The 22,146-nt window shown below is 38.9% G+C and overlaps 2 protein-coding genes across 4 annotated transcripts; one reads left to right on the top strand and one right to left on the bottom strand.

Moving 5' to 3' along the window:
* Positions 1 to 727: 727 nt before the first annotated feature.
* On the bottom strand, positions 728 to 22,031 carry LOC134225680 (Golgi apparatus protein 1-like). Of its 2 annotated transcripts, none has more exons than XM_062705952.1 (6): positions 21,410 to 22,031; positions 20,155 to 21,280; positions 19,197 to 20,061; positions 18,276 to 19,029; positions 1,639 to 1,745; positions 728 to 1,577 (listed from the first exon to the last, which is right to left on the bottom strand). In XM_062705952.1, exons 1-6 carry the CDS (start codon positions 21,714 to 21,716, stop codon positions 1,410 to 1,412), a joined length of 3,327 nt encoding a protein of 1,108 aa, XP_062561936.1. In that variant the 5' UTR covers positions 21,717 to 22,031; the 3' UTR covers positions 728 to 1,409. The 2 variants fall into 2 exon arrangements, with proteins under 2 accessions (XP_062561936.1, XP_062561937.1); XM_062705953.1 differs by having other exon boundaries at positions 19,212 to 20,061.
* On the top strand, positions 3,458 to 4,885 carry LOC134223925 (uncharacterized). Of its 2 annotated transcripts, none has more exons than XM_062703149.1 (3): positions 3,458 to 3,717; positions 3,780 to 4,325; positions 4,391 to 4,885. In XM_062703149.1, the coding sequence occupies exons 1-3, from the start codon at positions 3,463 to 3,465 to the stop codon at positions 4,469 to 4,471; spliced, it is 882 nt and encodes a 293-aa protein (XP_062559133.1). In that variant the 5' UTR covers positions 3,458 to 3,462; the 3' UTR covers positions 4,472 to 4,885. The 2 variants fall into 2 exon arrangements, with proteins under 2 accessions (XP_062559133.1, XP_062559134.1); XM_062703150.1 differs by having other exon boundaries at positions 4,388 to 4,885.
* Positions 22,032 to 22,146: the final 115 nt, after the last annotated feature.

Below are 22,146 nucleotides of genomic sequence, written 5' to 3'. Positions count from 1 at the left end.
TGAAGCTGAAAATATATATTTTCAAATTAAACCAAATTTAGGGCCCGCCAGGGCCCGCAGGTTTTTTTCCGAGGCATTTGAAAATTACGTAAAATACATGAAAATGTATGTATATGTACTGAATGCTACAATCACAACAATCGTTATGAATGTAGTTGGAAATGATAAAATTTCATCACAGTAAGTATAATAAACCCATTTGTTCTCATTTTAAGTCATATTTGTACTTTTGACCGTCTTTTTTTCAATCCGTCCCACTGTGCACCGTGTTTAAATAGCTCTCCTGGTAGTTGGTCAACCCCAGGTGCTTTGTTGTTCTTCAGCCGGCCAATCTCCTCCAGGATTTCCTGGAGATCCGGAGCCGGTAAAATTATGTCCTGCGCGCGTTCTCCCAGGTTCATCAGCATACCGCCATCCTCGTCTCCCACATCGCCATCGTTCTTCGTAGTGCTGCCGCCAACTTTGGATCACGTCACTCTCGTTCGTAAGAAGGTTCCCGTTTATGTCCTTACACATATCAGGCTGTGGCACGTGGCCCTTACGTGAATGGTTCAACTTCTCATAGAACTTTTTGCTGGCGCTTTTTCTTCCGGAACACGTAACACGCACGTAACTTCTATGAGAAGTCATAGGGTCATTGTTCATACAAGAGCCAAGCACCACAGTCTGCCTACTACTACGAATACTGTGGCACAGATGGATTTCGGACAACAAACGAACTAACACGTTTCGCTCTTTACTTCGCCTTCATCTCATTATTGATCCTTACGATGTTATATATGTAAAGTTAAACTACTTATAAAAATGTCTTCTATACTGTTGCCATCGGCTTATTAGTTGCTCTCTGATTACTACATTAGTTCAATTTTAGTTGCAAAGGTTTTGCTTCATTTTTTTCTCAATTTTCATACCTAGGTAGTGTAAACCAGTAGTGGATTAGTCGGGGAGGTGGGGAGGGTGCTACATTAGAAAGGATAGGAACAGAATTTCATGCCTATTACTAAAACGTGTGAAAACAAATCTCACATCTAACTAATATTTTACAAATGACATCATAGGAAGGGCCGAAATTCCAGGAAGGACAACAAAGAAATAATCATTCAGTTCACACAGAAAAAAAAATCCGTACCGTAAAACGTAGCAGATCGACTTTTCAATCGTTTTAAAACTATATTCGTACGAAGTCCTATTAACACAGACACGCAAAATTCAACGGCAGACCTGGATTAGCTAATCGCCAATCTGTATTGTATTAGACCTCACAGCTTGTCCGTTTTGAATTCAATAATATTGGCCTATCAACCGCTTGCAAGAGCAGGAGCCGAAAAACATAAATTCTGAATTTACAAATAAGCGACCAGCAACGGTTTAGCGGCATTCCGACGCCAAAACGATCGGCACCACCGTGACTATTTGTTCTTGAGGGCGATTGTCCGCCGCGATACGCGTCCGCACAGCAGCCCGGAAATGAAGACTATACTTACGCAGCCGAACAGCACCAGCAGGAAGTAGTGCTTCGAGGGCGAATCCACCACCTGGGTGTACAACTGGCTGAGGTTTTCCGCTTGCGGTACCACCTGGGGAAGAGTGTCATTCGGTTGGGTGTTTTATTCCAAATATGCGCGTTTTTTGGCTTACCACTGCGGCGTTGCGGAACATTTCCATCCGTTTCGTTAGCGTACTTTTGCACTCGTCGTCCAGTGCTTTGGATTCATCCTGTAGGATAACTTCCAAGCATTTGAGCACTGAAATTTATGTATTATTTATTATTTATTTCCAACTTATCTAATAAAATTTGAGCAAAAGAAATCATTCATCGTGTTAAAGATGATAAAAAGGCAGAGAAATATTTTTCCATGGCTTGACTTATCACCGGATTACAGTTGTGTTATGGTTCTGGCAGAACGCGTTAATGTACTTTGCTTTGGTTATTGCTATATCTTGGATATGAGGGCTGAATAGAGGGATGACTATAGGAAGCTCTTTGACTCGTTCAGTATGCATTAATCCCAGTTTTGTCACATGCGGAATCCAAGGAATTAGAATCCACAATAAGGACTAGCTAGCCCAGGACTTCAATAAATACAATTAATCAATTCAAGAATTTCCAATATAACTTTTTAAAGAACAGAAAAAGTAGAAGCCCAATTTCTTCTTGGAATGACTTGTAGAATCCCTTTAGTATTGCTTCAGAATTTTATTGATGATTTTCTTTAACCATCTAAGACTCAAATTTTTATTTTCACTGTTCAAAAACACTTCCAAATCGATCTTTCATAGTGTGTTAAAATATTAAACTTTCCTTTTCAAGATTGTTAATTCATGCCGATTTTTCACCACTTAAAATTTTCATCCAATATTGCAATATAAGAATTTTCAATTTTTTTATTTTCTATGTAAAAAGTTATACAATTATTCTGGATTAAAAATATTCTCAAAATAATTAAAATTATTTTTTTAACTCTTCATTATCGAGACTTTCAGCCCGAGGCTGGCTCGTCTCGATTAAAATTAATTAAAATTTTCTCATTTGCCAAAAATTCTGTCAGAACTTCTTCTTCTTTGGCATTATAACCCCCACTGGGACATTGCCGCCTCGCTGCTTGGTGTTCATTAAGCACTTCCACAGTTATTAATAGACCTGTGCGCCGATTGAAAATTTGTTGACGGCGGCGTGATAGATCATTTTCAGCCAGCGGCGGCGGTGTGGTAGCATCACGCCGTTATTAATCGGCGGCGGCGGCGCGTCGGCGTGAGCATATTTAAAGCAATAGAAATTTTACAAAATTCTTCCACAAATTCCACCTGGAAATGCTCTGAAATTTGCTTCAGGAATTGCTCCGAAAGTTCCTCCTCCTGAAATTCATCCAGAAGTTCGTCCAGAACTTCCTCCAGGAATTCCTCAGGAAGTTTCCCCAGGAATATTTCTCCGGAAGGTCCTGCAGGAATTTCTCCGGAAGTTCCTCCAAGAATCTCTCAGGAAGTTCTCCAAGAATTCCACCAGAAGTTTCTCCGGAAGTTTCTGCAGGAATTTCTCCGGCAAACAAAAAAAAATCGTACAAATCAAATACTGCTTTAAATGTGGAACTGTTAAATGTCAAATTTAGTCTTAAAAATGTTACCCACTTTATTATTATTTTTGTGAAAATGGGTAAAAACAAACCGAAAATTATCATTCCATATAGAAACTTGATCTACCCAACTGGACTAAACAGTTTTCAATGGTTTCACGATACCCTTGTTTATAATTCTCTGTTCATGTGTCATTTTACAATTTGTACCAACTATACTCAGGTATATTTATTTTCCTAATAAATATTATCTACTTACTTGCATTAAAAAGAACGGGGGAAACATTTTCAAATCATGAGTTTGTTTTCGGCTTTAACGCTAACAACGGGTACATTGTGCTGTTATTTAATGGCCACAAGAAAAATTGCATGTAGACATGGCGATTCAAATATGGTAAATTTGATTGTTATCAAAAATCGTGAAAGTGCATCTAAAATGTTTACGACTCTCAAAGATTCACATAGAATGATGTCAACTGAAGAGGCATTCGAATATTTTTTAGACTGCGATTTTACCAAATATGCATATGAGCAAACAGTGAAAAAGAACCCATCAAGGTTTCCGAGCTACCATGTAATCAAGAGCATGAAAAAAGTTTGCTCCCCTTTAGCCGAGTCAATCGAAGAGTCACCATCAAAAATTCAGGTAGATATAAATATCCACGTGTTTTTCTAGTACACCAACTTTAAATGTTTCTTTCTTTTCAGGTCAAATTACAGGCACTCATGAACCATACAGCAGAAAGAATCATCAAGATCATTGATGCGGAAATCGTCCAACAAATGAATACCAACGATTACACAGAGCTAGTGCTTTCAAGCAGCTGGGGTATGGATGGTTCTACAGGCTATTCACAATACCACCAAGCGCTATCAATGCCAAATCAAAAGGATGACAGTGACGTCTTTTCAGTGACGACAACTCCTATACAACTTTATTATCAGAACAACAAGAAAAGCATTTTGTGGCATAACTTAACACCCCAAAGCATTCGGTTCTGTAGGCCAATTATGTTGGAGTTTATCAAAGAATCTAAAGAGATGGTACTTAACACCAAGAGATATATTGAAAATCAAATAAGTGAGCTTGTCCCAGTAAAAATCCAATTATCGAATGACGAATTTGTTTTGGTTGATTTTATTTTCGTTATGAGTATGATCGACGGCAAAGTTCTTAATTATGTAACCGATACTTCTTCCATGTCCAACTGTCCAATTTGTGGAGCTACTCCAAATGTAATGAGTGATATAAAGGTAATACTTTTTTTATCAAATTTTAAGTGACATAAAGATAACATTATTTTTTTACTTTACAGTAGCTTGAAGCAGGATACGAATCGAACGAAAACGCTCTTCATTACGGCAAATCTCCACTGCACGCTTGGATGCGATTTTTTTAGTGTTTATTACATATTTCCTACAGTATGGAAATTAAAAAGTGGAAGATCACGATGGATTTAAAGGCCAAATTTCTTGATCGGAAAAAACTCGTTACTGAAAAACTGTACGAAGCATTCGGAGTACGAGTTGATCAACCCAGGGCAGGTGGAGCAGGGACCAGCACAACAGGAAACGTGTGTCGAAAAGCATTTTCAAATCCTGAATTACTTTCCAAAGTTTTGGACATTGACGAAGATCTTATTGTTAGATTTCAATTGCCAAGATTCGATCAATCCTAAAAAAATGGATGACTATTGTAAAGAAACATATCGGCGATATATTAAATTGTATGATTGGTATAAAATTCCAGCAACAGTGCATAAAGTACTCGCTCACGCTGGAAGCATAATAATCCATTCACCGGCTCCTCTTGGCATGTTAGCTGAAGAAGCAGCAGAATGCCAACATATACTATTAAAAAATGTCGTACCCATCATGCTAGGAAAAGGTCACGAGTTGATAATCTACATGACGTCTTTATTCGAGGTATGAACCCATCTGATCCTTTGATAAGTTCAATAAATCTAGGTAGCAGAATGCGAAAGAAAGTATCACATGAATATCCAGATGTTGTAAAATCACTTTTAGTATTCGAAGATCTTTACAGCTCTGAAAATGTAAACACTGAAGACAATGCACTAGACGAATTAATGGATGATGTTGAACAACTTGATGATGATTTTGCTCTCGATGAAAATGTAGAAAATGAGTAGAATTGCTTGTCAATTTGATTTAGTTTTAAGAGAAAGTTAATACTAAAATAATGATTTCGTGTGTGTTACTTCTACGTGAAGTTAAACGATTTACAATGATATGGAAATGCTAATATCATCTTCCAAACTTGGACGTACATGTTCATGATAGAATTAGAGGTGAAAGTATAGAATTGATAGTTCCGTTAGGATACGGCAGGCATGAAGAATTTTTTATAGAAGTCGATTTGAAAGCGAGCGGAGGGCAATATTTGTGATGGCACATATCACACGACCTTCCTTCTGCCAAGCTCCCGTAATTAAGGGGGAGGGAAGAATATCAGTGTGGAAGCTGATATATCTCCACTGGCAAAAGGAAGGTGGTTTGACTTGCTCATATGCCATCGCGTGCGGAAGGATTTGCTATCGACGAGTACTGTCTCCAAATTTCTAATATGACATCAGCATTTAGTCGAATAGGATTTTTATTGCACAATTGTTTTCTCATTGCGTCCGTCTCGTCGCAACCAACTTGGCTGCCTCGGAGAGAACAAAGCAGAGAAAGGCGTAACACTAGAGAAATTTCCATCGACCATGACTTCAACGACCAATTTGAATTTGATCGATTGCGCGTTTCACAACTAGAGGCGCTAGCGTCGTAATCCTTCGAGTTTGACATTTCACTCCAGCGCCTTCTGGTGACAATGTCATACGAAACATTGTTTCGTGCAACATGCTCGCAAGATGGTGGCAGAGGAGTTGGGCGATGGATTTTTCTGAAAAATGTTCAAACTGTTACGTCTGTTTGTCTGTGTAACATTCATCAACGAGTTACGAAAGCATCATCAACAGGGTGTCTACTCATCTGTAAAAACAAAATTCCCTGATTTTTCCAGGTGTTTTACATTAATTTCCAGACGGAAACAAACGTGCCATATATAGATTTTAGCAATAATCAATTCAAAAAAGTAAATATTGCGAAAAATATTATTTTAATGAATATTTTGGTGGCTTCACGAAACAATGTAGCAAATTACTTAAGAATTTCCTCCAGGTATTCCTTTGAAAATTTCTCCATAGATTCCATCGGGAAATCCTCCGAATTTTAAGAATTGCTTCAGAACTTCCTCCAGGATTTAATTTGAATATTTCTTTGCTGAAAATTTGGAAAAATGGGGAATTGTTTCGGAAATTCCTTTAGAGATGCATTTGGCGATTCCTTTACGATTTTTTTTAAATTCCTTTATAGGTGTTTGATCGAAAATGTCTTGTGAAAATCTCTCGGAAATACCTTTATAGAATACTTTTTTTTCCTTTGTCTGTCATTGAGCTCGAACCTAGTTGATCCAAAGATCAGAAAACAAACAAACTCTGTTTTTGAGGCATTTTATCCTTAACATCCTTTATGCCTAACGTCATTATACCTATTCGTGTGACCAGCATCAAGTTTATTCTAGTTTGTGACCAACATCTAGTTTGCTCGGTACTATAAGTGTCAAACGGTCAAGTTATAGCCTATTCAGATTACGCCATTTATGATTATAAATATCATGATAAACAACAACCTGATGCCATCCCCATAGGGGCAGTAGGGCAATAGGAACATACGGGGCAATATGAGCCACCCTCAATTTGAGCTAATTGACAAGTTTTATTATGTGAAAGTTATATGATCTTTTAAAGAATGCTCCACGTATGCCTCAACATGAAAACCGCAGTTTATAAATAAAGTTTATAAATTAGTTTTGCCACAAAACTAATTGAAATACAGGTCAGAAATGCAGCACAAGCAAAAGATCTATTATAATTGAATATTGTGCACACATGTTTGTACTGATACAAATCTGAATTTATCATAAAACTTTTGGTTTCCAAAACCACTATCTATGGGGCAATATGGGCATACCTGAACAGAGCAAGATATTAGGCCTTAATATGCGAACAAGTTTAAATTTTAGTTGCCGAATACAAGAATATTATCATCTATGTTAGATTCTTTACGGATAAATTACAACACCGCATTACTGCGATCGAAACAGAAAAAAAATGACTATTGACCAATTGAAATGTGGCTGTTCAAACGGTGAAGAGTGGCAAATCGGTTCGGGTCGCTGGTGGGCGGTTTATTAATTTTATTTGGTATGGAATACTCTAAACTGTTGAAGGCATATCATATTCTTCCATATTACGACACTTTTCTATCCCAAAAAAAAACGTTTTGGATGGGTGGCCCATACTGCCCCACATGGTGGTTCATATTGCCTCGTATAGTCGGGAACACACATTGAAATCAATACATTTTCAAAATTTCATTCCAACAATTTCCAAACGTATTTTTCATCATTCATCGACGTAATATGAAAGGTAACACTTTCTAGTTTAAGTCAACTGCAATTGAATGGTGATTTTTTTTAGCCTTTCAGCGCTTTTTGGAACGATTTTCTTAGGTGGCCCATATTTCCCCGATCACCCCTACCTGCAATTTTCTTTCTCCGCTTTAACACGATATTCAATACGATAAATAATCTAATCGTAACCTGAATAGGCTATTAAGCTTATTGAAGCATATTTTGGCAGAACAATTTCAATGGTTACAGCGCCACTAGCGTTCTATTAATGCTTTACTGTAAAAACCTTCTTTACTGTGAAAATGCTACGGATACTTCTTTTTTTGAAATTCTTTGGGATTTTTTAGGAACTCAGTCAGAAGTAGGGGTAATGACGGCTTTGGCAGGTTTTGTTCTATTATTGGCCGGGTTTTTTTTATGACTGATTATGCTCAAATTTGGCCCAAACATTTATTGCATCTCAAAAAATATTGTGGCCAAATTTCATAAAATGCGGTCGACTTAAACCACCCCCCCCCCCCGTCCAATAATAGAACAAAACCTGCCAAAGCCGTCTGAAAATTTTGCTTTTAATAATTCTTTGGAAATACTTCGATAATACCTTCTGAAACTCCTTTGAAAAATACTTCGGCTATTTTTTTCAAGAATTCCTTTAGCAAAAATCCTTCACAAATAACTCTACACTTTTTTTTTAAAACCCTTTAAGGTTCCCTTTCGGGAATTTCTTAAAGAAACCATACGAAAAATCGTCCGGAAATTCGTTTTGAAATTCCTCCGGGAATTCTTTTCGGTTTTTATTTTGGAAATTCCTCCAGATTTTTTTTGGAAAATTGCTAATCATTCTTATGACACTCTTCTAGTGATTTCTTTGAATAATTCCTTGGAAAACTGATCCCGAAATTCCTTCGTTCGTCCAGGAATTGCTTTGAAAAATCCTAACTAATTTAGTATTTTTTAATATATTCCTAAAGAATTTCCGAAGGAATACTCAAAAGAATTTACAAAGCAATCCCTAATTGATTTCCCGATTTCAGCTTAGCTTCGGAAATTCTCCAGGAATTCTTTAGAAGATGGCAAAACGTTTTTTGCGGAACAACGATCCGTTAACGTTCACTACATTTTCAATAGATTTGATTGGTATATTTATTCAAATATTTTTAAGGATTTTTTTCACCTTTTGAGAGAATTTCACTCATTATTATTGGTAATTGAGCAGACAAATGACCAAACACGTCTTTACTGTTTGGAGTGTAATTCAGGAATGATTTATTTTCTACAAATTATACGTATGTCAATGAACAGTGTAACAGGTTGCCTACTATGATCAATGAGTTGCTTTGTACTTCAACACTCCTTCTCAACGCATGATCTCGACTCCAGACATAGTTCTCAGTTTTTCCAAACGGACCGCTCCAAGAGGATTCGTGAGAAGACCTGCAATCATTTTTTCGGTACAGCAGTAGATAAAACTGACTTCTTGTTTCATTTTCATATCCCTTGCGTAATGATACCGGGTATCAATGTGTTTTGTCCTGTTACTGAATTTTTCATTTTCAAGCATTTTCAGGGCACTTTGATTATCTTCATAAATCACAGGGATAGCTGGATGTTCGCCAAGATCGTGCAGTAACCGTTTCAACCACACTGTTTCTTGAACAGATTCTGATAGCTCTACGAACTCTGCTTCAGCCGTTGAGAGCGACACACACGTTTGCTTGCAACATGCCCAAGTAATTGTTCCTCCATTGTATTTCGTCAGGAAACCGCTATTGGACTTTCTATCATCTCGGCATTCAGCCCAATCAGCATCACAATATCCCAGTAATTCTTCATTCTTCTTCGTATTGCTCTGTCGTAGCCATAAGTGTTTGGTTGTCATCAGGTAACGAGCAACCCGTTTAAGTTCTACCCAATCATCTTTATTCGGACAACTAGTGTTTCTGCTTAAAATGGGCACAGCTGCAGAGATATCTGGTCTGGTATTAACTGATACATACAGTAACTGGCCCATAAGTTTTTGATATTCTTTGTTATCTGGAAGACAATCATTTGATTCATGCTTGTAATATCCTGGGTCTAAGGGTATTTTTGATGGTTTAGCTTCTATTAATCCGGATGAGTTTGCAATCTGCTCGATGTAGCGTTCTTGGCATATGAAGAAATCTCCATCCTTATTTTGCTTGACTTCCATTCCAAAATACCCATTTCTCCCAGTGATGTAAGCGCAAATCTGTTTTGTAATGCTTTTTTGTTTCAACGATTAGATTGTTGTCCTCGCTTGCAATCAAAATGTCATCCACATAGACTAGAACATAACAATGCTTTCCTCCTCTTAGCTTCGTATACAAACATGGATCAGATTCACAACGCTTGAAACCTTGTTGTTCTAGTACTGAGTTGAGCTGTTGGTTCCATGCTTTAGCAGCCTGTTTTAATCCATATAAGCTTTTGTATAATCGAAAGACTTTATGTTCGCTTCCTTTAACCACAAATCCAGGAGGTTGCTGCATATAAATCTCCCCCTCAAGGATGCCGTTCAAGAACGCAGTCTTGATGTCGTATTGGCGTACAGACATTCCTCTTTTTGCAGCAATTGCCAATAAAGTACGAAAAGTTGTTTGACGTACAACCGGAGCAAATATTTCGTCATAATCAACGCCATATTGTTGGCTAAATCCTTTTGCTACCAGTCTTGCCTTAAATCTTGAAATCTCTCTATTAGAATCTTTTTTTTATTTTGTAGACCCATTTGACGCCAATCGCTTTTCTTTTATCAGGTAGATCAACTAACTTCCATGTGTTGTTTTCTTCAATTGAATTAATTTCTTCCATAATTGCCATCTTCCATTCCTCTTTATGGTTACTTGATAAAGCTTCTGCAAAACTCAATGGCTCCTCCTGACATTCTGTAACCGACCAAATTCGCTCGAACCACTTAGGGGGGACTCCTTTTGTTCGCCTCGAAGATCGTCTAAGAATACTTTCATGATCATTTGATTCTTCTTCGTGATTTACATCTTGGTGTGCGTCTCCGTCCACATCTGATTCGATCGGTGGTATAACTCCTGCAAGTTCCGTCTCGCGTTCTGGTTCAGGCTCATCATTTGTCACTTGAGGCACAGAAGTTCCATTATCCAGGCTTATTATTATGTCATCGTTATTCTGCTCTTCCATTTTAAATTCTTGATACAAATTTTCATCAAATTTTGCATCCCTACTGATAGTGATAGTACAATCCATTCGGTTCAGAAAACGATATGCCTTGCATCCATCTGCGTAACCAACAAATGTTAACTTTTCTGCTTTCTTGTCAAGCTTCCTACGCTTCTGTTTTGGAATATGCACGAACGCCGTTGATCCAAATATTCGCATATGTGTATATGATGGCTTCTTCCCGTAGTAGACCTCATAGGGGGTTTTGTTTGACGATGATAATGGTAAACGGTTTTGAATGTAATTTGCAGTTGCTGCCCAGAACCTTTTTTCCAGTTTTGATTCTGCTAACATACATCTCATTATTTCGACCAGGTATCGATTCTTTCTTTCTGCTACACCATTTTGCTGAGGGCTATAGGGAGCGGTTTGCTGCATCCGGATTCCATAATTAGCACAAAATTGTTTCAATTTACTGTTGGTGAATTCTCCTCCACCGTCTGCCCGCATGATTCTTGGTTTTCTTCCAAATTGATTTTCCATTAAACTAACATACTCTTGGATCTTGATAAAAGTTTCAGATTTGCATCTCATCAAGTATACTTCAGTATAACGGGAGAAATCATCAATGATCACCAGACAAAATCGGTTTCCGCTCGGTGTACACTCTTCGAATGGTCCACACAAGTCCATATGAATCAAGTCACCCACGACCACTGTTCTGCTTTCAGATTCTTTCGGGAATGAAATACGGCTTTGTTTTCCTTCACAGCACGTGCCACAGATGGTCTGAACCCCACAGTTCTGCATCATCATACCGGTTCCCATTTCGTCGCGCACAATTCGCATAATCGCATCCGCGTTCCGGTGTCCTAACCGGCGATGCCACAAATGAATACATTGTTGGGAATGGTCGGCCACAGTAACCAATACTCTTTCGGGTCCAGCCTTCAAATGATATAAACTGCCTCGCCGCTCTCCTATCAGGTAAACCACATCATTCTTCACTATCTTGCACATTGTTTGGTTGAATATAACTTTGAATCCTTCATCGGTTATTTTGCTAACACTTAATAAACTTCCAGAAAGCGCTGGTACATGATAGACATCAGATAGTTGAACCTTAACTGCTTTGCCTTCATCATTAACGCCTCGGAATACACCTGTACCAACGCCAGTTCCTTGAACTTTATTTCCATCCGCCAAACTAATACTAGTTCTCCGCGAAGCATCCAATCTATCCAGCAAACGTACATCATTCGTCATATGAGAAGTTGCGCCAGAGTCCAATAACCACAATGCGTCACCAGTGTGCTCACCAGCCGCCAAACACATTTCGATTTCATCATTCACTGCTAGCTTTACCTTTTGATCTCTGGGCTTCTGCTGCTTTCTCTTGTCATTGATGAACTTTCTACAATCCCGACGAAAATGACCTTCTATTCCACAATAATGGCAGGTTACCTTCTGTTTCATGGATAGTTTGTTTGTCTCATCTCCACCAGTTCGTAACACCTTTTCCATCGATTGGTTTTCTTCACGTCGCTTCCATTCATCAAGGAGCTTACCTTTCACATACTCCAAGGTTAGATCCGCTTCTGGTCGACTCTCCAACGCCGTAATGAGACTTCCATACGATTCCGGTAAGCTTGATAAAATCATGGCCACTATCCAGTGTTCCTTCAGCTCTTCTCCCATAGCAATCAGCCGGTTGGTTAGGCAGGTTATCTCGTTCAAATGTTCAGACATGCTTCCTCCTTCCAACAGCCTCTGGGAACATAGCTTGCGAAGAACATGGACCTTGCTCGCCAAAGATGACCGTTCATGGTAAGTTCGTAATGCGTCCCACATCTCCTTACTCGACGATGCTCGAATAACATGCGAAAGTTGCCCATCTTCAACTGAGAGCCCAATGAGTGCACGTGCCTTCGCATCTTTCGTGATCCAATCTGCAGGCGGATTTTGAGGCTTCTGTTCATTGACGACGCTCAACAGGTCCTCTTGAATCAGTACAAGCTCCATTCGAAATTTCCATACCGCATAGTTGGAATCACCAAGCTTCTTGAAAGACGTCTTGAGATCACTCATCGTACTCGAATCTCTCGGAATAGCTGGTAACGATTTCACAGTTTGAATTGAGTTATCCTCTTCAATGAGTTCTTCTGGGCCCATAACCTATTGGTAATTGAGCAGACAAATGACCAAACACGTCTTTACTGTTTGAAGTGTAATTCAGGAATGATTTATTTTCTACAAATTATACGTATGTCAATGAACAGTGTAACAGGTTGCCTACTATGATCAATAAGTTGCTTTGTACTTCAACAATTATCACCGGGTATTGAAATTTCCCTGATTATGTCAGGAATTCCCTGAGAATTCCAGGTATTTTGCAGGTGATGAGAAAATCCCCGTTTTTCCAGGTAGTAGACACCCTGATTCTAGTTCAGCATCTGTTCCAATAAAAAGGCCATTGACAATGCGTACAATGTAAAACTATAGGTAATTGTTACTACAGATAGTCTATCTAACTTATCTGACCGATATAAGTACCTGACCAGGAGGAGGTCCATTATTTTTCGCAAGCAGAAACAAGGAAATGCAAAACTAGTGATTTTTTTCTGATGATCAATATTATAAGCGTTACTTATTCAATCTTTCCATTTCGCTGATAGATGTTGCACTCTATGGTTCTATACTATTCCCCAGAATTCCATTTCCCAGAATTACCATTCCCCAGAAAACCAATCGCCAGAATGTACCCTTCCCCAGAAAATCAATCCCCAGAATGTACCGTTCCCCAGAAAACCATTACACAGAATGTACCGTTCCTCAGAAAACAGAATATATAGATAAACATGATTTCATTTTCTTGTTTTCTTACAAACATCATTGCAAGACCATAATTAAAATCATTTGTCTTGATGAGTTGGATGTGCAACTGCCATTGTGGTAATTATTAGAAACTATAGTTTCAAATACAATGTGCCTTTTTGGCATAATGATCATAAGGTGCCCGCCAGAGTAAGGTTCCTACCAGAGTAGACGCGCCTACGCGACGTCACGCGAAAATTTGTACGCAAAGGAATAACAATCAATAATAAGGAGCTGTCAAATTCTATGGACGCTTCGCTTCGCATTGCATTTCGCGTCTACTCTGGTCGCACCCTAACCGCGATGTGCGATGCGACTCACGCAAAGAAATAACAATTATTGTCAATGAACTGTCAAACACGGTTAGAAAAAAGTACCTAATTTTAGGTACTTTTTTTCTCTTGCATCTCCCTCACTCTTCCTTTTGTTGTCATAAAATGAAGAGCAAAACCACTCAACAAGGGCATTAAAGTGTGGGAACCCAACGTTGAGTAATCTCATGTTTACAAAAGTTGAGTGAAATTTACCTAACTTTTGGTTAGTTTCTATTTAAAATTAAGTATATTTTACTTAATATTGAGTGAATTTTATTTAATTTAAAGAAAAAATTACTTAATTTTGGGTTCCCACAATGAACCCCCGATTTGAGTGAAAAGTACCTAATATTAAGTACTTTTTTCTAACCGTGAACTGCACTGTCGCGTCACGTCGCATAGCATGGTGACGTCTATAGACGAATCCAAGTAAAAATAAGAAGAAGACACACGACGGTGTTAACTTTGACAGATCCTACACGGTAAAAAATCAACACGCTCAATTTAACTGTTCCATCTATTGAATGATCAACTTTAAAATCACTATTATTGAAAATGATATTCCTTTGATTTTGAAGTGGTGTCACACCTTTCACAAGTGTGTTGAATGCAGACAATTCCATAACATCAACACTGTTGATCCAAGTGCTACTCACTGGATGTTGAAATGATAAGCACTTCGATCAGCACCAATAATGTCTCCACTAGAATTGAAAGTGCTGTGCTATTGAATTCACAGGTTCAATGCTATTGATTTAAAAGTGGAGCGATATTGGTGTTGTAAAAATAGATGACAGTTCTTTCATCTGTTCTGCTTATTTCAAGAGGTATTTCGAAGTGTGAGATGGAGTCATGGTAAGACGAAGGACTTTCAAGCAAAGGTATGTTATTCAAATCTGAGCTGAGGTAATTCTATTATTTTATTTTGTTGTTTTATATTCAAAACATTGTGCACGTCAAATGGAAGTGGTGGTCTTTGAATGCGACGAGTTCAGCTATTGATATTGATTTGATTCCAAAGTAGTGCATATTCAAATGCAGAACAGTTCGCTTGGACGTGCATATTTTTTACCGTGTACAGCACAGCATAAGGAGATCATTTTAAAATGCTTATAATAAATTCTAGACAAAATTTAATTAAAATCTGATTGATGTATGGTACGGAAAAAGTTCCGAACTGTATGATAGATACATTTTTGGAAAATATTCAAAAAATTGAAATAAGCTTATAGATATGTAAATCAAAACTTTTTCCGTACCGTACATCAATTAGATTTTAATTACATTTTGTCTAGAATTTATTATAAGCATTTTAAAATGATCTCCCTATGCTGTGCTGTAGGATCTGTCAAAGTTAACACCGTCATGTGTCTTCTTCTTATTTTTACTTGGATTCGTCTATTCTGACTTCACCCCAAAACAGAAAAAAAATTCTTCCTTCCACGCATTTGCCCGGAATAAGGCAATTAAGTCAATGATTCCTTCTTTTAAAACGCGCATTTTCCCTGTATAGGGTGTCTTTAATATGTTTGTGCTACACACGCGTTTGTCCATAATAAGGCACAAGAATATAAAAATGAGTGAATAATTCCTTCTTGAAAGGCACGAATTTGCCCGAAATAAGGTTAACGAATGATTCCTTCTTTTAAAATGCGCATTTGCTCGGAAAAAGGCAAATGAGTGATACATTCTTTTGACTCACACATTTGCCTGAAATACGCCTTCTTTCAAATCACGCGTTTGCACGGCCGTTACACGCATAACTGTCCCATGTACATAGGAATGCCCGTTTACTATAAGCATTTGCCGGAAATAAGGTGAATCATAATTGAACGCTTCTAGAAAAGCACGCATTTGAATATAATAAGGTCATTTTTTCAATGACTAATTTAGGCTTATAACAACTAACATGGTAGCAACTAAAACATTGGAATGACTTCAATACTTTTCTATCACAATAATAATGCTTTCACCGAAATATTACTTTATGTGAATGAATTCTTACAACAGGCCGTCGAAACAGGAAGTATTGTGGCACGCATTGTACACTTTATCAAGTGAACCAAGACCAAGGGAAAAGTTTTTAGGCGTGAAAATGTTTCGCAAACTGTCATAGCAGTACACGGTCGAATATTTTAGGCGTGAAAATGTTTCGAAATTGTCAGCATTTTTTGGTCAACTAAGCTCTACCATATTTGACGCAGGTCCAAACTTGGCGCACTCTCAAATCAAATGATGCAGAAAACCTATTTTTGCCAAAAATATATCAACGAATCAAGCTAGATGACTTTATTTGCTCTTCTTCTTTGCATATATGGCATAAAAAGCATATTATTGATGAAGAATCAACGTACCCGAATAAAATATATGGAAGTCATACTCATAATGCGTCAATTTTTTTCTTTCTTAGCCACAATGCTAAGGATCGAATGATCATTTTTTCACGCAAAATAACTTTTGTGAGAATCTTTTACCCCTACCTACAAACAGCTGAGCATTATGAGTAAGCTTTACCTTTTACGTTGAACATTGAAACATTCGAACGCATTTTTCAACCCAAAATGTTCTGCGTCAAATTAGGCTCACAATACATTGTGATGTTCCTAATTAATCTTATACGAATAGACAAGGCAGTGCTAATAAACCTCAATAATAGTATTAGGAAAAGCAATATGTATTCATTAAGTTTTAACTAACTCTCAACTACTTTAAATATTAGTCAACATTGGATCATTCCACTAAGTGTCCAGCCCATGATAGTATGCCTTATGCTGCCTTCGATTTTGATGCGTTTATTTGACGCGTTTCTTACATGTATTTGGTAATTATGCTGTTTTTATATGCTAGTGCTAGAATTCTTGCGGGAAAACAATATTTTAATATAAATTAGTATCATATAATTCAATTTACTTTCTTTGTACGCAATTCTAACAAACCAAATCAATGAATACATTTTCAATTTGTTACTCTGTCGCTTTCCTGTCGCTACTAGTCGTGCAACCCTGAATATGAAATCAAACAAAAATATGGCTGCCTTTCTCATATAAGCTTCAGTTTATGTTAATAGTTTATTAAAAAAATTTATATAGATGGGCAGCTCATATGTATTTAGATATATCTGCCGGTCACGTAACACTTGCAGATTAGTAGCTTCAATGTGGTTCTAAAAGCATTCATATACAAGTTGCGTTTTCTGTATCCTTCTCAGTTTAGACAGAAGCTAAATGAACTTCTCAGTTTAAAGATTCAAAATTGCAGATCACCAAAGAAAGTTATGTTTTTATTTCAAATACAACAGACCATGGTAGGCTGGTTATGTAATGTAAAAGTTAATTTTCCCGTAAATATATATTTTGACATGATTCTAACACATAAATAAGAAGCATTTTGAATGATGTGCAGGGTTCATGAAACTAACAAAACACTTACTTGCCACAGACCATATAACTTGCAGAACAACTGAACAATTAAAAAAATGCCTCTTTGTATAATTAATTAACTTTTTATTTTATATCGTACCAAGTTCTATTACACTGTCTGTCACTGTCTTTATATAATAAAAAAATAAGGCATTTAATTGATTGAGTTTTAACATAGTTTTAAAGTGCGTCAAATTAGGAACAACTTTGCGTCAAATAAGGAACATAGTAAAATTAGTGCGTCAAGTTGGGCACCTCAAGTACTACATAAAAACAGATTAAAAAACTAAGAAATAAACTTATATTTCGAAGTTTCATTATTTCTACACATTCTATAATAGTTGTAAGCTCGTTATGCAGAATTATAAGCGAATCCACATTGGAATTATTTTTTAAATAATGATTCTTTTTAAAATTTTCTTAACTGCGTCAAATATGGTGCCTCCACGGTATTGTATGCAATTGTATGCGATGTGGCAGAGCCTTCCAGCGGTCATGTCATACCAGCAAGACTAAGCTGCGCCGCACGGCGAACCATGGACCATATGCTAATATTCATTAGTCTAAGTTTGAAGACTAAGGGTAACTTTTTGTATAACATAATCTATTATATCAGATTAAACAGTTCAATACAGTTACAGTTACAGTACAGTTACCTATTGTACTTCTTTGTAGTTTTTTCCCAAGCCGTTCTTTTTATTCCAGTGTCTTAGTTGCCAAAATCTTTTTTCTTCATTGCAGGAATCTTTTTAAAGGTATGGAAAAAAATCTGGGTTATGGTGCATTCTGGGGAATGGTTTTCGGGGGAATGTTTCATTCTGGGAAATAGTTTTCTGGGTAATGGTACATTCTGGGGAGTAGTTTTCTGGGGAATGTTATAGAATCGCACTCTATTTGCATCTAAAACTTCCCCACATTTTTATCAGCTATCTCGATAGTTCAATGGTATAAAACAGTTACTTACATCTTCCATTACCGCTCTGCACATTGGAACAATACTTGAGTAAATCCACGGCGCATGCCCGCTGTAGCATAGGATCCGCATAAATGTCGGCCTTGCCCTCCTGGATCAATTCCGCCACTTCCACTTTGCAAGCCGGATTAATAATCTGTGTCTTAAGGAATGCCTGTTTTAGACATTCTTCAACCATGCCGTGATCTTCCTCAGCAGCTCCACCTTCCCCAAGCGATGAACTGCACAGAACCTGAATCTCGTCCTTGCAAACGCTCTGCAGCAACGGATTCAGCTTGTAGTTCAGCGCTTGCTCGTGCAAAACCTCCGTCATCTGCTTCTCACAATTCGCGTGTAGCTTTCCGTCCCTGAACTTGACCTTTAAGCAGCCGATCACCTTTCCGTTCAGTTCCTCATTGATCTTTGCACTAGCGACAATGTCCGTACAGTGGTCTGCGATATCCTGCGCGCAGGCATTCTGCAACAACGGATTGAATCGATAGTCGAGATTCTGTTCGATCATCCGATTGACCACCACCAGATGGCACCGACCGTCGAACAGGTTTTCGTCCTTGTGAATTTTCAGACACCCCAACACGGCCGTAGGTTCCGCATCGCGGCAGTACTGATGGATCATGTCCTTGCACGTGCTCAGCAGGACGTAGTCTGTGGAACTGTCGGTCAGTTCGGATTTTTTAATAGAGAACAGCATGTGCTGGCACTGTTCGCCCAGCTTGCCGTGCTGCGTTTGGAGGCATTCCAGAACCTAAAGAAATTGATTGATAATTAATCAAAAGACAAATTCAGGGTATTTCGTGCTTTTTATATAATGAAGCGTCGAGGACAGTGGGTGATAGTAAATCACAAACTATCCTCAAACGATGTGTTAACAAATAAATGCGTCAAATGAATCAGAAGACAAATCACACTTGCATTGTTCCTATTCACCTGGCCGGATCCGTGCGGAACGTTGAAGCAGTAGGTGTTGATCTCCTCCCGGCAAGCGGTCTTCAGTTTCGGATCGAAGTCGATGTTTTCACGTTGCTGGTAGAGCTGAGCCCGTACTTGCTGTCGGCACTCCTTCGGGATTGAGTGCTTCGAGCCCTTGATGGTGTCATTCCGCATCACCTCGCTAAGACAGGCAACCACGTCGAACTTGGTGTTACTCTGTGGACAGAACCGCGCCACGTAAGGGCGACAAGCTTCCTTGAATTTGTATGTGAAATGGTAGTTCTTCAGCGTAATAATTTGGAAGTGTTCGATCGCCGCTCGGCACTTGACGTCGTTTCGCAAGTCGGCATCATTTTTGTACGAGATCAAGCATTCCATCATGTCGCCTTCGTCTTTGCCGGTTTTCAGAATTTCCGAGCAATGCCGCTGCATGGCATCGCCGCACACGGTCATAATAACTGGGTTTAGCTCAATGTGTGCGGCTTCCTCTTCGGTGAAACTGCTCACCGCATCTTTGCACTTTGGCTGCAGTTTCTCCAAATTCTCCTGCAGACAGAGCATTTCTTCGCCTTTGCCGGTTTTATCGAAGCAAAAGTAAGCTAAATCATCGATGCATTCATCCTCGACTTCGGGGATCAGATCTACTGAGCGAGCACGTTGACGCATGACGCGTTTGACCTCTTGGAAACACTCCTGCTTGAGTTGCATATCTTTCTCGGGGTGATACGCGTAGCGATGCAAACAGGGTAAGATCAGTGGTCCTCGTTCCGGATCCATCTGTCCGGTTTCGAGATCAGCCCATGTCTTTTTTGCTTTGCAGAATCGAATCGCATCGTCTTTACAGTTTCTAAAATAAATTCAAGATAAAATTTATTATGTTACATGAAAATATCAAAGTTTGGGACGTGCAGTTCTACACAAATAATGCAAAATAACTTACCTATAAAGCTGTGGATCCAGCTTGAAATCCCTGGCGACAAAGTATTGAATCTCCAAAAGCGCGCTTTCACATTCTTCCTTCATAAAATTGGTTCCGATTTTTTCCATCAGACAAGACATGACTCGAGCATCGCCTCCCTTCGTTTCGGAACAGGCCACATCTACAACAGATTTGCAAGCTTTTCGCAGTACCGGATCAACGCGCCAATCTTCCCCAACGTCTGCTACCTTGACCAACGTCTCCAAAGCTCTCTGGCAAACTTCCGTCACGCGACGTTCCTTCTTCTTCTTAGGTCGGGCATGCTCCATCAAGCAGTGAATCGTTTTACCTCCTGCGTCCAGATTGCTACAGAACTTGTCGATGTCATCAGCACAACCGGTCAAAATTTCCGGCGACAGTTTGTAATCCTCCATCAGCATTCTTCGGTGGTCATTAATTTCCACAACGCAATCCTGACTCAACTTGGTATTATTTTTTTGAATCGCTTCCAAACAGAGTAAAATTTGTGCCAACCGGACATCCTTATCATCAGAAACGCCGCGCCGACAATGGTGCAACTTGATGTCTTCCTTGCAAGCCCGGGTAAGCCCCTTGCTGATTTTGTAGTCGTGAGCAATCAGCTTTTCTTTTCGCATAAGTTGCTTCTGACAATGCTCGGTCATGGAGGCATCGTTTCGGTTTTTCATCAAACATTGCAAAACCATTTGAGATCCTGGCGGGATCGATGGACAGAACCGGATAGCATCAACGGTGCAGGACAGGAATAGTTGTCGATCCAGTTTCACATCATCGGACTGAATTTCCGACAGATGCAGCACTCCCTTCTTGCATTCTCCGTTTAGACGTTCCAGCTGATTTTGCAAGCAGGATATGGTTTCGCCTTGGGAAACTTTGCGGTTATCGTTGCTGATCCTTCCGCAATTTAGGGTTTCAATGTCTCGGGTGCAATCCTTCAGGAAGGGACCAATCAACCGGTAATCGGAGAAGGCCACGTATTCCAGCCGTTGAATGAATTCTCGACAGCCGTATCCTTCGACGAGATCACGATGATCGATCACGCATGCCAGAAATTGACCTGGATTTTGTTGAGTGGTGCATGGAAACTTATCGTAATGTTTGGGGCAACCTAGAAGGTAAAAAGATTAAAACTTAAAACTTTAAGGGATTGAAATTGTATTATCTGGAATCTCCAAATTCAATTACAGTCACTCTCGCACATATCATGATTCATGACGTAAATATTGCTTTTGTTTACCTTTCTGCACCAACCGCTGGATGTTCTTATCATCCATCAGGATCAACGTGTGACTCCAAATCAAATGCTGACAATCATCAGACAGGGAATCCACTTGTTCCTGCGAAAAATTTTGCACACACTCGAGAGCCTTCAGGTCCTCCATCCCTTTGGCAACATTTGGGCAGAGTTCCGCCAACCGTGGGCAGCTGGGTTCATCCAGCAGTTTTACCATCTGCGGACCTCCGGAATTTATCAAGGCTTGGCCGTTTGCCGCCAACACTGAGGACAGCGCAATCAAAACAATCCCAAGATACGCATTATCCATTTCGACTCGGCAGCGAAGCCCTTGTTTCTTCTTATTCCTAATCGGACACAGCGTTTTGCACTGCCGTCACTTTGATGAAACTTTCAGTATTTAATATTAAACACTTTTACGCGATAAACCAACCGAAACTCCAGCGGGAACCGGTAGATCACAAGGGAACCATTATGCTTTCGACGCGTTTTTTAACGATATATCGCAAATTTAGCTCAGTTTCTTGATTACAGGAAGAATACGTGTCAGCACTCCCGCAGTTTTCTTTTTTCGATGCAAAGATTGTGATAAAAGAACGAAGATGAGCAACAACGACAGTAGCAAAAGATACGAAGTTTGACATCAGAATGTGAAAGACGAAAAAGGAAACCAAAACAAAATAAAGAAAAGGAGATGCCGGTCGACCCTGCAGGGTTGCCACATCTTTTAAATATTTTTT

The sequence above is a fragment of the Armigeres subalbatus genome, chromosome 3 (genome assembly GCF_024139115.2).
Source record: "Armigeres subalbatus isolate Guangzhou_Male chromosome 3, GZ_Asu_2, whole genome shotgun sequence".
In the NCBI taxonomy this organism is placed as follows: domain Eukaryota; kingdom Metazoa; phylum Arthropoda; class Insecta; order Diptera; family Culicidae; genus Armigeres; species Armigeres subalbatus.
The sequence above is the reverse complement of the archived record's forward strand: the minus strand, read 5'-3'. Positions and strand labels throughout refer to the sequence as shown.

Coding starts and splice junctions, on each gene's coding strand:
- LOC134223925 (XM_062703149.1), top strand. CDS start 3,463: ATGGTAAATTTGATTGTTATCAAAAATCGTGAAAGTGCATCTAAAATG. Junction 3,718..3,779: donor AGTCACCATCAAAAATTCAG/GTAGATATAAAT, acceptor CTTTCTTTTCAG/GTCAAATTACAGGCACTCAT. Junction 4,326..4,390: donor ATGTAATGAGTGATATAAAG/GTAATACTTTTT, acceptor ACTTTACAGTAG/CTTGAAGCAGGATACGAATC.
- LOC134225680 (XM_062705952.1), bottom strand. CDS start 21,716: ATGGATAATGCGTATCTTGGGATTGTTTTGATTGCGCTGTCCTCAGTG. Junction 19,030..19,196: donor GCCAGGTGAATAGGAACAAT/GCAAGTGTGATT, acceptor CAATTTCTTTAG/GTTCTGGAATGCCTCCAAAC. Junction 1,578..1,638: donor TGTTCCGCAACGCCGCAGTG/GTAAGCCAAAAA, acceptor ACTCTTCCCCAG/GTGGTACCGCAAGCGGAAAA.